The following is a 12,762-nucleotide window of genomic DNA, read 5'->3' as shown; positions in this document are numbered from 1 at the left end:
AAGGCTGCCCCCACCTTTTTTTGAGACCTTGGCTGCACTGCAGAGAATTCAGCAGATGTACGACATACACCATTCCATCTCCAAGTGTGGTCTGAAACACAACACACGACATTAACTGAAACACAAACCTGTTCTTTGGGGTTTTATTTTGATGCAACACTGCTTCCAGTGAAGGGAGACCCGGAAACAAGAGTGGTGGACTTCTTTTAATTTTTAACACAAAAGATTGTATTGATCCTTACCCAAGACTTGAAAATAAACTATGGGGAGGGAGACTGCTGAGCCCAAACCAGTGTGGCTGATGGGCAGTGTGTCTGACATTCACGCAGTTCTGTCACAGCTTAAGGGAGGGTTTCTTTGCTGGTTCCTCCTGTGATTCTGATATGGGCAGCTCTGGAACTGGAGCAGTATTGATTTTCCTTGTTTGCTATGCATTCTTTTAAAAATAACCGAATCTAATCCCGTTTGGGTTAGCATAACAGGAAAGTAATCATCTGTTCCTGAGAGTAAAATAAAATCTGATCCAAAAAACTCTACCAACATTCTATTTCAATTCTTTGGAGCAGGTTTTCCATTTTACTGATAAGTTAAAGCCTTCATTATGGTGAAGGTTTCTCTGTCTGCCGCCTATTAGCAGCTGGGCTGCTTTACTGGTCTCCTTTGCTTCCAAAAGACCTCTCGCTTCCCCATTGTCCAGGTGTCATTGTCAGCTGAGGTGTTGTTTTTCCTCAGGTCTGAAGACACTCTACAGCTTCGTATTTTTCCTTTTTCAGATATTCCCCATTTGCTTTTTTTTTTTCATTCAGCACAACATCCCAGGGGGGGTGCAAGTGTTGGATGAGAGTGCTGTTATGTGGGGCAGTGATCTGGCAGAGTCTCCCCAGGTGTCTCTGCTGCCCTGGGGTGATTTAATAAGTGCTCTGAATCATCCTCTGCTGATCTTCTCGGTCCCTAGCTGGTAAGGCTGAGTGAATGCCCCAGATTAATTACCAGCTTCAGCCCTTAGCTGTCCTCTGGCCCTTCCTACCCATGGCGGGTCCTAAATTTGGCTGTACAGTAGAATTACCTGGGAAGACTGTTAAAAACCTAACTCCTGGGCCCTACTTGAGACCTGCCAAATCAGAATTTACCCAAGGATGAGGTTCAGGAATCTTTAATGAGCTTCCCAGCACCCAGCCCCTGTGTCCTCTGCCCAGAATGGTGTGATTTCAGCCTAAGATAATGTGAACTGGAGGCACCTGACCTGGAAGAAGACAAATGGAAGTTTGTGCAAGAAGATGAAAAGACCTTTTCCTCTCTTCTCTGAGGCCATCCCAGGTGGGGATGGGGTGGAGGTGGAGGTGCAGAATAGCCAAATTACCCTGCATGCTGCTTACCTGTTCTCATTCAACCATCCGTCCATCCATTCAATCAGATGCTCAGATATTGAGCTCATGCCCTATGTATAAGACCCTGGCCTATGTGAGCTGTAAAGAGGGAATATCTTGGACCCTGCCCTCCAAGAGCTCACAGTTCTTAGACGGTGCTAGCCCAGTGATTCCCCAAGGGGAATCTGAACTGATCTCACTTCTTAAAAAGAGCAAGTGGGAGTCAGCGCAGAGTCTTCACCAGGCAAGAAAATAGTAACATTAATTTTTCCCATCATATTGATTTTCCTAAATATGGTAGATAAAATTGGTTTTTAACTTATAGTAGTGATATAAAATTTTCCTTTAAAATAAGCCTACTGATTAACACCACAATGTGCCATCACTACATAATCATTTGAATAGTTATAATTTAAAAGACTGAATACCAAGTGTGGGTGAGGATGTGGACCAGCCGGAGCTCTCATCACTGTGGGTGGTAGTGTAAATTGGTGTAAAGCCACTTTGGAAAACTGGCAGTTTCCTATAATGTTATACAAATACTATACAATCCAGCATTTCCCTTCCTCAGAATTTACCTAAGAGGAATGAAAACATATGTCCACACAAACTTCTACACAATTGTTCTTAGCAACTTTATTCATGTTATTAAAAGCTGGAAAAAGCCAAGGTGTCCATCAACAAGAAGATGGTTAAACACGCTAGTCATCATCCATACTCTGGAATACTGCTCAGTGTTAAAAAAAAAAAAGAGAGAAGAGGCTACTGCTCCTTGCTACAATATAGATGATTCTCAAGAATGCTGAGCAAAAGAAGTCAGACACAAAAGAGTACATACTTAGGATTCCACTTATATGAAACTGTAGGCATAGCTTAATCTATAGTGATAGAAAGCAAATGAGTGTTTGTCTGGAGCCAGGGGTGGGGGAGGGGGAGGAATTGACTGGTAGGGGCACAAGGGAACTTTTGTGTGTGTGTGTGCGTTTATTTTATTTTTTTAATTTAATTTAATTTATTTTTTATACAGCAGGTTCTTATTAGTCATCAATTTTATACACATCAGTGTATACATGTCAATCCCAATAGTCCAATTCATCACACCACCTCCCCCACCCCCCACTGCTTTCCCCCCTTGGTGTCCATACGTTTGTTCTCTACATCTGTGTCTCTATTTCTGCCCTGCAAACCAGTTCATCTGTACCATTTTTCTAGATTCCACATATATGCATTAATATACAATATTTGTTTTTCTCTTTCTGACTTACTTCACTCTGTATGACAGACTCTAGATGCATCTGCCTCTCTACAAATGACCCAGTTTTGTTCCTTTTTATGGCTGAGTAATATTCCATTGTATCTATGTACCACATCTTCTTTATCCATTCGTCTGTTGATGGGCATTCAGGTTGCTTCCATGACCTGGCTATTGTAAATAGTGCTGCAATGAACATTGGGGTGCATGTGTCTTTTTGAATTATAGTTTTCTCTGGGTATATGCCCAGTCGTGGGATTGCTGGATCATACGGTAATTCTATTTTTAGTTTTTTAAGGAACCTCCATACTGTTCTCCATAGTGGCTGTATCAATTTACATTCCCACCAACAGTGCAAGAGGGTTCCCTTTTCTCCACACCCTCTCCAGCATTTGTTGTTTGTAGATTTTCTGATGATGCCCATTCTAACTGATGTGAGGTGATACCTCATTGTAGTTTTGATTTGCATTTCTCTAACAATTAGTGATGTTGAGCAGCTTTTCATGTGCCTCTTGGCCATCTGTATGCCTTCTTTGGAGAAATGTCTATTTAGGTCTGCTGCCCATTTTTTGATTGGGTTGTTTGTTTTTTTAATATTGAGCTGCATGAGCTGTTTATATATTTTGGAGATTAATCCTTTGTCCGTTGATCCATTTCCAAATATTTTCTCCCATTCTGAGGGTTGTCTTTTCATCTTGTTTATGGTTTCCTTTGCTGTGCAAAAAGCTTTGAAGTTTCATTAGGTCCCATTTGTTAATTTTTGGTTTTATTTCCATTACTCTAGGAGGTGGATCAAAAAAGATTTTGCTGTGATTTATGTCAAAGAGTGTTCTTCCTATGTTTTCCTCTAAGAGTTTTATAGTGCCCAGTCTAACATTTAGGTCTCTAATCCATTTTGAGTTTATTTTTGTGTATGGTGTTAGGGAGTGTCCTAATTTCATTCTTATACATGTAGTTGTCCAGTTTTCCCAGCACCACTTATTGAAGAGACTGTCTTTTCTCCATTGTATATCCTTGCCTCCTTTGTCATAGATTAGTTGACCATAGGTGCATGGGTTTCTCTCTGGGCTCTCTATCCTGTTCCATTGATCTTTGTTTCTGTTTTTGTGCCAGTACCATATTGTCTTGATTACTGTAGCTTTGTAGTATAGTCTGAAGTCAGGGAGTCTGATTCCTCCAGCTACAAGGGAACTTTTTAAGATGATAAACTTTTTTTTCAAATACATTTCTCTTTTTTTTAATGTTTTTTATTTATTTATTTTTGGCTGCGTTAGGTCTTTGTTGCTGCATGCGGACTTTCTCTAGTTGTGGCGAGTGGGGGCTACTCTTTGTTGCAGTGCGCAGGCTTCTCATCACGGTGGCTTCTCTTGTTGCGGAGCATGGGCTCCAGGAACCCAGGCTTCAGTAGTTGTGGCACGTGGGCTCAGTAGTTTTGGCTCGCGAGCTCTAGAGTGCAGGCTCAGTAGTTGTCATGCTCAGGCTTAGTTGCTCCATGGCATGTGGGATCTTCCTGGACAAGGGCTCGAACCCATGTCCCCTGCATTGTCAGATAGACTCTTAACCACTGTGCCATCAGGGAAGCCTGATGATAAACTTTTTAAGTGTTCTGTGTATTAATATGGTAGTGGTTACACTGGTATATATGTATTTGCAAAAACTCATCAAACTGTATGCTTAAAATGAGTGTATGTTAATTATACCTCAATAAAATAGATTTATTAAGTGATACTCAACAGGGCAGAAATCATGAAGTTGGTAGTCGAATGCCTGGTAGTGGTACTCAGGTACGTGGTAGACAGTGGACAGTATCCTAAAAGATGTGCACATGAAATGCTGTGAAACTTCAGAGGGAGGAAAAAGTTCTTCAAATGGGAAGATGGGAGAGAGTGGTGGGACCTTCATATAATAGGTAACATTTCTGCTGAGCCTCTGAGAAAAAGTAGAGAGCATGTGGGGCAAGAATGTATCAAAGTGAAATTGGGTTGAAATTAATATAAGGGGCCTAAGATGGGGGAGGGGAGGAGTCCCTAAAAAAGCCACATGCACCCTGGGGAAACAGGAAGAATGGGGGCGACCCCACCACTTTGGCCTTTATGACGTCAATTCAGTGAAACCTGGACATAAGGGCTTCAGCACCAGCTGGTGCAGTCACCAATTTCCCCCTCGGCCCTCTGCTCTGAGAATTGGAGTGGCAGCAAAGCAAACGCAGGGCCAGGACCAGGGTGGAGCAGTCCAGGCACCCAGAGCAAGCATGATGGGAGGCAGGGTCCCACAAAGGCTGAGCCCTCACTAACAGGCCCCGAGAGTGAGTGCCTCGCATCCTCATCCTGCTTTCTGGTTATCTGGGAGCAGGAGCCCTGGTGACTCATTCTTTCCTAGCCATGCTGAGTGCCCCCTGCAGGCCAGGCACTGTGTTAGATGGTGTATTAGATACAAGTCCTCAGGGGGCTAGCAGGAAGGGGAAAAACAAGTGTGAGAGGAGAAACCCGGTGGCCGTGGGTTCTCAGAGGAAAGACACTGGACCCAGACTGGGAGGGGGTGGTCAGCAAACTTTTGGAAAAACTGAAACCTCAGTTATGATTTGAAGAAGGTAAATCCAAGAGAGGGTGTAGGGCAGTCCCTTCTCAACCGGCCTCGTCTAGGATTTGGAGTTTGGCCTTAGAAACCAAGAGCCTACCCTGGCACTGACTTGCAACAGCTGATGTGACTCTTTCCCTCCATCCCCATGCCTCTGTAGGTTTGTGACGTGGCCAAGGAAGCCCTACAGTGCCCCCCTGTCCCAGGTGGAATCCATCCCAGTAACCTCGGCATCTGTCAGCTTGGCAGCAGTCCCAGCAATAGAGTCCCCTGAGATGGATCTGAGTGATTTTGTTAAGTAAGTGCAAAGGCAAAGCCAGAATGGATTTCTTTAAATAGCATTCTTTTCTCTACACTGACTTACATTCTCAAACTCGTCTTTCATGTATTCTTCCAGCAGTTTAATGAGTGCCTTCTCTGTGTTAGGCCCTGGAGGGGGCATCTGGGATACAGAGTTGAAAGTCATCTCTGCTCTCAGGGAATCATAGCCTCCTGAGTCCTGAGGGACTGAGCCCTTCTGATCATGTTGCCCTCTCCATCTGCCAAGCCAGGGTCAGGTCAAGGGTAGAAAGCAGAAAAGGATATGACAATTGGCCATGTGTTATATGCTCACAATAAAATGTTCCGGCCTTGGGGACACACCCAAGTTGTCTGAAGAACTGCCAGAGCTTCTGAGAACTTTCTGTAAGTCAGACAAGGGCTTGATAGCCCAGGAAAAGAAGGGTTGGGGCCTATGGAAAATGGACGAGTTTGATGCCCTAGACTGCATGTTTGGGGGCAGGTAGTAACAGAACACTGACCAGCTGACCCTTGAGAAACGTGTCCCTTGAATGAGAACCCCACTTATTCTTTGGGGCGCCGTAGAAAGGAGAGGAAGACAGGGCCATCATGCAGCTGAAAACTGTGTTGTGATGCTTGCCAAATGAGTGATTCTCCACATTTCATTAAACTCCCCAGGACTATCCTTGTGGATGAAGAAGTTGGATCTGAAGAAAGAGAGACCAAAAAAGCACAGGTGTCCATCATGGCGGTCTCAGATGTATGGTTTCCTTTCCCTGGGGTGGGTGGGCTGCACATCTTTATCCGGGTTCCTTCCCAACCAAACACCGACAGAACCAACACCTCAGTGAGAACCCAGACACCTCAGCAAATAGATTTTCTCTGTAATAGAAAAGCCATTTACCTCTAACCTTGGCGATCTTGTGCTCTTCCCAGCCCCTAGATAGAGGCTACAAAAGGAGAACTGTCTTCCACAGTAAAAAGAAAGAGTAGATTGAGAGAGTTTACAAATTCATACTCTTAAATTCTCCTTCTAGAATGATGGCCTAAGGAAATCATCAGAAATACAAAGATGTATGTACAAAGGTGTGTGTTAAAACAGTTTAGAAATAGCAAAAAATTAGGAAAATTACTGTATGTCCATGATAATATGCAATCTTTTAAATAAGGTTTGTCTCAATATTGGCAGAGTCGGGGAAAGCAAGCATTTTCACACTTCGTAGGTAGGAGTATGAATTGGTGTAGCCTCTCTGACGTGCAGTCTGGCAGGTGTATCAAAATTTAAAATGCACAATTCCTCTGCTAAAATATTATTCTCCAGATACACCTTTACGTTTACGTAAAGACGTGTAACTATCCTTGTACACTGCAGCTTTGTTGGTAAAAGCAAGAAAAATTAGAAACGACTTAATTCCCCCAGTAGGAGACTGGTCAGATAAACTAAATTGCATCTGCACAAGGCAGTACTATGAAATCCATTTTAGAAAATGAAAAAGTTCTCTCTTTACTGATTTGGAGCAATCTCTGATATATTAAGTAAAAAATACTACATGTTCTGTTTTTTAAAGTATTTTAAATGATGCTTGTATTTTAAAAGAATATTTAGTCATATGGGAAGGTATCATTCATGCTATAATGTTAACTGAAAAAATCAGAATACAAATATGTATACATATATACTCACACTATACACACACACATTCATATCTGCAGAATAATCTAATGATGGATTTGTATTTCTTCCTTTGAAGCTTTCTGTGTTTTCCACATTTTTTAGAATAAGCATGTGTGTGCATATAAAACACTTGTCTTTTAAATGTTAATTCTTTTCTTTTGTATATATTTTGAAAGATGTCATAGAAAATTCAAGAATACAGAGACATGAAAGCAAAAATTCTCAAAATCCCACCATTCATAGAAAAATTTCAGCAAATAACCTCCTAGATATCTCTATTTGCATATGCAGATCTCTGAGTGAATTTATGCACACTCACACTTGCAGGTGTGGTACATAGGCCTGTGTAATATTACATAAATGGAACTGCCTTTTTACTCAGTAGTATGCTGTGCACATCATCCCTGGTTTATAAATATACACTGCATCCTCCTCCATGGATAGCAGTACCACACACACTTCATTTAAAGTGATCCCCTAGTGATAGGTATTTAGTTTACTTCCAAAGTTTTGCTATTACAGAAAACACTGAAGTAAACATCCTTGTACATACATCTTGGACACCTCCCCAATTATCTCCCTAGGAAAAAAAAAAAGTGCTATTTAAAAAATACATACAACATACTTCATTTTTCTATCAGCTAGGGGGAGGAGCACGTTGATGACAAATTATGAATGTTTGCAAGTTTTTCCTCACACTTCTAATTCCCAGGGATTAAAAATGAACTCTGCTGAAACAGAAAGAATAGACACAAACCAGAGTCAGGCGGAGTTTCAGGAATCGCCATGGATCTTTAAACGGGATGAAATGTTTTCCATTGGGATAGAAGAAGTAAGTAACACCTCATGAGCCCTAGAGTCATCTGATACAATTCTTCTTACTGAACCCTTGCCCCAAGTTAGAAATTTAAATTTGCCCGAGCACTGTTACTGCCTTATCATCATGTATTTTCAGGGTGCTAGGCTAGCCACCTATCATGGAGTCAAACAAGGTGAAGTCAGGAATCAATCTGTAAATTGGCTGAACTTTAGCTTGCCCTTTGCAGACTCTCATATGGAATGACTTTCTCTGCAGGTGTTTGACATTTTGCCTCTCTATGGAGTGCTGCGGCCACACAGTAGCCACCAGATATCATTCACCTTCTATGGACACTGTGACATCATTGCACAGGCTAAAGCTCTGTGTGAAGTGGATGGAGGGCCCACCTATGAGATAATACTAAGGGGAGAGGCCTCCCTGGTCAACTATTCCTTTGACACCAAGGACATTAACTGTGGATTACAGGTATTGCCAGCCATCGGGAGGAGATTTTCTGGGTTTGCCTTAAACATCGGTCATAGTCTTTGTGCCCTCATCTCTCCTGGAACCCCAGTCAGCATAGTCTCACCATCACCCCTATCCTTGACCCCTAAGCTGCTTCCTAAGCCTGATCATCCCCCCACTGCCAACCATTTGCCAGACATTTTCACTTGCTTTTCTCATTGTCTCCTCAAATTCTGCATGTTAGACACTAAAATTTGCATCTTTATTCTCAGTCCAAAAGCCCATTCCACCCTCTTTGTTTCTTTCAATAGGACTACTCCCTTCTCAGTCCCTTGAGTTTACGAACTCCAAGGAATTTTCCACTGCATTCTGCCCTTCAGCTCCCCACATCCTTACAGGCCCGGGGTTTGCTAATTCATCAAGCATAATTCCTCTGAGTTGGTTTTCCCTTCCCATCACCACTGCGATTATCACACTGCAGGATCTCAAGCCATGCCTAAATTATTACAGCAGTTCTCCTCAAGCTGTGATGTGCATACGAATCACCTGGGAATCTTGTTCAAGTGCAGATTCTGATTCAGTAGGTCCAGGGTGGAGCCTGAGAGTCTGCATTTCTGACAAGTTTCCAGGTGATGTTGATGCTGCTGGTCCACGGACCCATGGAAGCAAGGGATTACAGTGCATTTCTGGCTTCTATCAAAAACTGATCTAAATATCATTGCCAGGTAGATTTTCCCAAAATTACCTTGGGAAAAGAGCAAAAATGATTGCATAGAGAAAAGAGTATTGTTTAGTAGTCAGAAGATCTGGCATGTTATCCTACTTTTACTCCCTACTGACTATGACCTTGGGCACATAACCTAACCTCTCCAAGTCTCAGTATCCCTCATCTCTAAAACGGGATTGGGGCAGCAATTCCTGTTTCACCAGATGGTTATGGTTACCTAAGTAAAGTGTCTGGTCAGTACTGTGCCTGAGTCAGAGAAGGCCTTCAATCATGAGTCACTGTGGATCAGAGCCAGGTTCCTCCACCTGAGTAAGGGTATCCTAAGCCCCTCTATTAACTGATGCTCCTTACATATTAAACTTTGTTTCTCATAATTTCCCATTATAAACTGCTCATTCATTTATGGCCAAGCTGGTTTACCCACTGGCCCTAATGCAGCCCAACCCTTTCTGCTTCCATTTTTCCTATTATATTATCTATCTCATCCTCCGCTCTGCCAACTCCAAAGTCACACATACTGTAAGACCCAGCTCAACTCCATCCCTCAGTTATCTTCCTCTTACACTATATTCTCTTGGCACTTAGAGTCTTTGCCATAATATAATGTACTTTCTAAATCTTGCTTTGGAATAATTGTCAGTTAATTCCATGTCTGTACAACTTCTCTCCCCAATTAGAATTTGTGTTATGTACTCAGATACCATATCTCCTACCAAATATGAATGGGAATTAGACCCCCCATTATATAGCCACTGCATTAATTTTTTTTATTATTCAGTATTATTACTGAATTGTGTGTGTACATATATGTTTACAGGTTAAAGATTGTGCCTAAAATCAAATTCACCTAACACCTATTGGCACCTTGTGCGTTACTTTGGCCAAATAGAATTGTCTTTCACTCCTTGTCTCCAGGGTCTTCTGGGCAATTGGTTTTGGCTCAGCTCAGAGTGCTTCCTTTGTAGCAACTAGTTCTTCCCCTAGTTTGTCCTAAGAGCCCCCGAAGTGGCTTCAGTTTGTGGTTATTGGACCCTCTGAATTATGTTAGCAAAATCTCAGGAAAAAGAATATGGCTGGCCTATTACTCCCCTGTCTCTCCATAAAAATAGAAAAATTCATTCTAGAAAATTCTGAACTCAAATCTTATCTAAAAAAGCAAATCTTCGTAATATAAAAAAGCTTACTTTAAGATCCTCTAATATGAGTTCTTTGTGGGGAAGAAATCAGAGGTTCAGGAAGGTGAAATGCTCACCCCACAGCCGTACTAAACTAAATTAGTTGTTAGAAGACCTAAGACAGAGCCAGTCTCCAGGGTCTAGTGCTCCTCCCGCCCAGTAGGCACCTGGTTGTGATACTGAAATGTGGATTGGCCAGCATCTACCTCATGGAAGACGAAATCCGTGTCTGTGAGGCATGCTTGTCTCCCTGCCTTTGTCAGGATGACAGCAGCATCCCAGAGGGTGGGTGACAGAGGAGTCACTCTTCTCCTTCTTCTCCTCTCAAGCTGTTCGACCATGTCACAGAGAGTGAAATCACACTCAAGAACACTGGGAAAGTTGGCTTTGAGTTCAGCGTTCTGACTGACCCCCAGTCTTCGCCAGACAACCTTCTGCCTGGAGTGCCACTCATCCAGCCTCTCTCAGTAAGTAGCCCATCTCCCCCCACAACCCATGACGGCCACCTGATGATGGTAGGAGGGGCCCAAACCCAAACCTGCAAGCCACACCCCAGGAGCTGAGATTGTGCTAAACATTCACTGCCAGGATTATGGGTGTGATTTTTTTTTTTAATTAAAACTAACAAGCTCTCAGAGACAAGAAAAATAAATATATCCAAGCCCTTCCTTCATTCATTAAACAACTATTTATTGTGTCCTCCATTAGCCAGGCACTGTTCAGGCACCAGGGGTTAAACAATGAACAAGATATACAATCCCGTGGACTTTTTTTTCATGATTATAAGAATAGTTTATTTCCACTTATGTCCTCACACTTCCCTTGTAATTCCTTGAAGCCGAGGGCCTGCTCTACTCTGACTACTACAAATAAAAGCAGCTTTTTGTTGGCAGTAGTGAAAACACCAGTAGACTGCAGTGAGCCGTATTGGTTTAAGTAGCAAATGGAAGAGATGGTTCCTTGTACATATTATGTTAATCTAACAGTTTTAAGGAATTTTTGTCGAGTTCATCTCATCATGAAAATAATACATAATTGTTATAGAAAAATTGAAAGATATGAAAAAGGATAAAGAATGAAATTATAATGGTTCATCATCTTACAATCCAAAGATAAAAGTGCTGTCATCTTGGATGATAGAGTCTATTCCTCCCCTAAATTATCACATATATTTGGGTCTATTGCTAGTTTCTCTGTTCTTTATTGATCTGTTTGCCAGTACCTACATCCATAATATACTATTTTAAGTGTTATAGCTTTAAAATACATCTTAATGTCTATTAAGTCAACTCCCTTTTAATTCTTCTTTTTCCAATTTGTCTTAGATATTCTTTTGAATTTTACTTTCATGTTCTTCCTAAGTTGAATGCCTACTTTTCTTTCTTTCCTAATTAATAATGGAAAAATGTGAGTACACATTTGCCTCAGTACACCTTTAGCTCCATCTCATAATTTTAAAGAAAATTATAGATTGAAAAAAGGAAGTTAACTTTGCATATTTCATACATTTTAATATCAACCATTATAATTTTAATTATTTTCTAAGTTGTCTAGAATTGTAGTTTTATCTACAAGTGTAATTTTAAAGTATATTTTTCTCTTTTTCAAATTTCCAAATGACTCAGCTTTTTCTTTTTGTTATTGAAACTCTTGTTAATGTGAAGTTAATACTGAATTTTTCATATCATGGCCAGGTAATATGACCTTCTGAATTCCTACTTTTATTAGTTTGTTAATATATTTTAGTGGTCTAAAATGATTTTTTAATACCAGTGAATGTTTGGAAACAATGTTGTCTGGACTGTAGAATGCAGATTATGATGAATCTTTATTAAATTAACCTCTATTAAATTATATTATCTAAATCTTGTATCCCTTTTTCTGTTTAATTATTCTAAGACTAAGAATGGTATATAAAAAGTTTTCTAAGACTAAGAATGGTTTATAAAGGGTTTTGGTATATAAAAGACTAAAAATGGTATATAAAAAATATATAAATTTTTGTTTTATCCATTTTCATTTCTGTCTTATTTGACACACAAGATTTAATGACTATTAAGTGTTCATCCTGCACTGTATATTTTATCTATTTTAAATTGCCACTTTCTTCCCTTTTAATGCTTTTTACTTTGAATTCTTCTTTGGTATTAATATTGTATCTTTCGAAGTACCATATTAGCTATCTTTCACAAGGTTTGGTATATTGTGTTTTTCTTGTGGTTCAGTTCTATACATTTCATAGTAATCACAAGTATATCTTTTTCTTTGGCTGTGGGTTCACTCCTTCACTCTGAGGATATGTCTTTCATTTATTATATCTTCAAGTATTGCTTATCCCCTATTTTCTCCAGTCCTTTCTGCTAAAGCAACTTTTAGACATATGTTGGACCTTCTCATTCTGTCCATGTTTCTAAACCTATATGTCACATGTGTATCTCTTTACTCT

At 40.7% G+C, this 12,762-nt stretch overlaps 1 protein-coding gene across 3 annotated transcripts in view; it reads left to right on the top strand.

The window, feature by feature from the left end:
• Positions 1-12,762, top strand: part of HYDIN (HYDIN axonemal central pair apparatus protein) — a gene marked incomplete at both ends in the record, with an annotated part of 352,197 nt that overhangs the window by 206,262 nt on the left and 133,173 nt on the right. The window contains 5 exons of one of the 3 annotated variants that reach the window (XM_082863052.1): positions 5,387-5,494; positions 6,154-6,235; positions 7,863-7,982; positions 8,226-8,435; positions 10,646-10,783. In XM_082863052.1, the coding sequence (XP_082719178.1) occupies positions 5,387-5,494; positions 6,154-6,235; positions 7,863-7,982; positions 8,226-8,435; positions 10,646-10,783 (658 nt within the window). Of the gene's footprint in view, positions 1-5,356; positions 5,495-6,153; positions 6,257-7,862; positions 7,983-8,225; positions 8,436-10,645; positions 10,784-12,762 lie in introns of all 3 variants that reach the window. The other 2 variants (XM_082863051.1, XM_082863050.1) reach the window with 2 other exon arrangements.

Source organism: Leucopleurus acutus, assembly GCF_964270905.1.
Source record: "Leucopleurus acutus genome assembly, chromosome: 20".
Classification (NCBI taxonomy): domain Eukaryota; kingdom Metazoa; phylum Chordata; class Mammalia; order Artiodactyla; family Delphinidae; genus Leucopleurus; species Leucopleurus acutus.
This window is presented reverse-complemented; position numbering and strand designations above follow the sequence as displayed.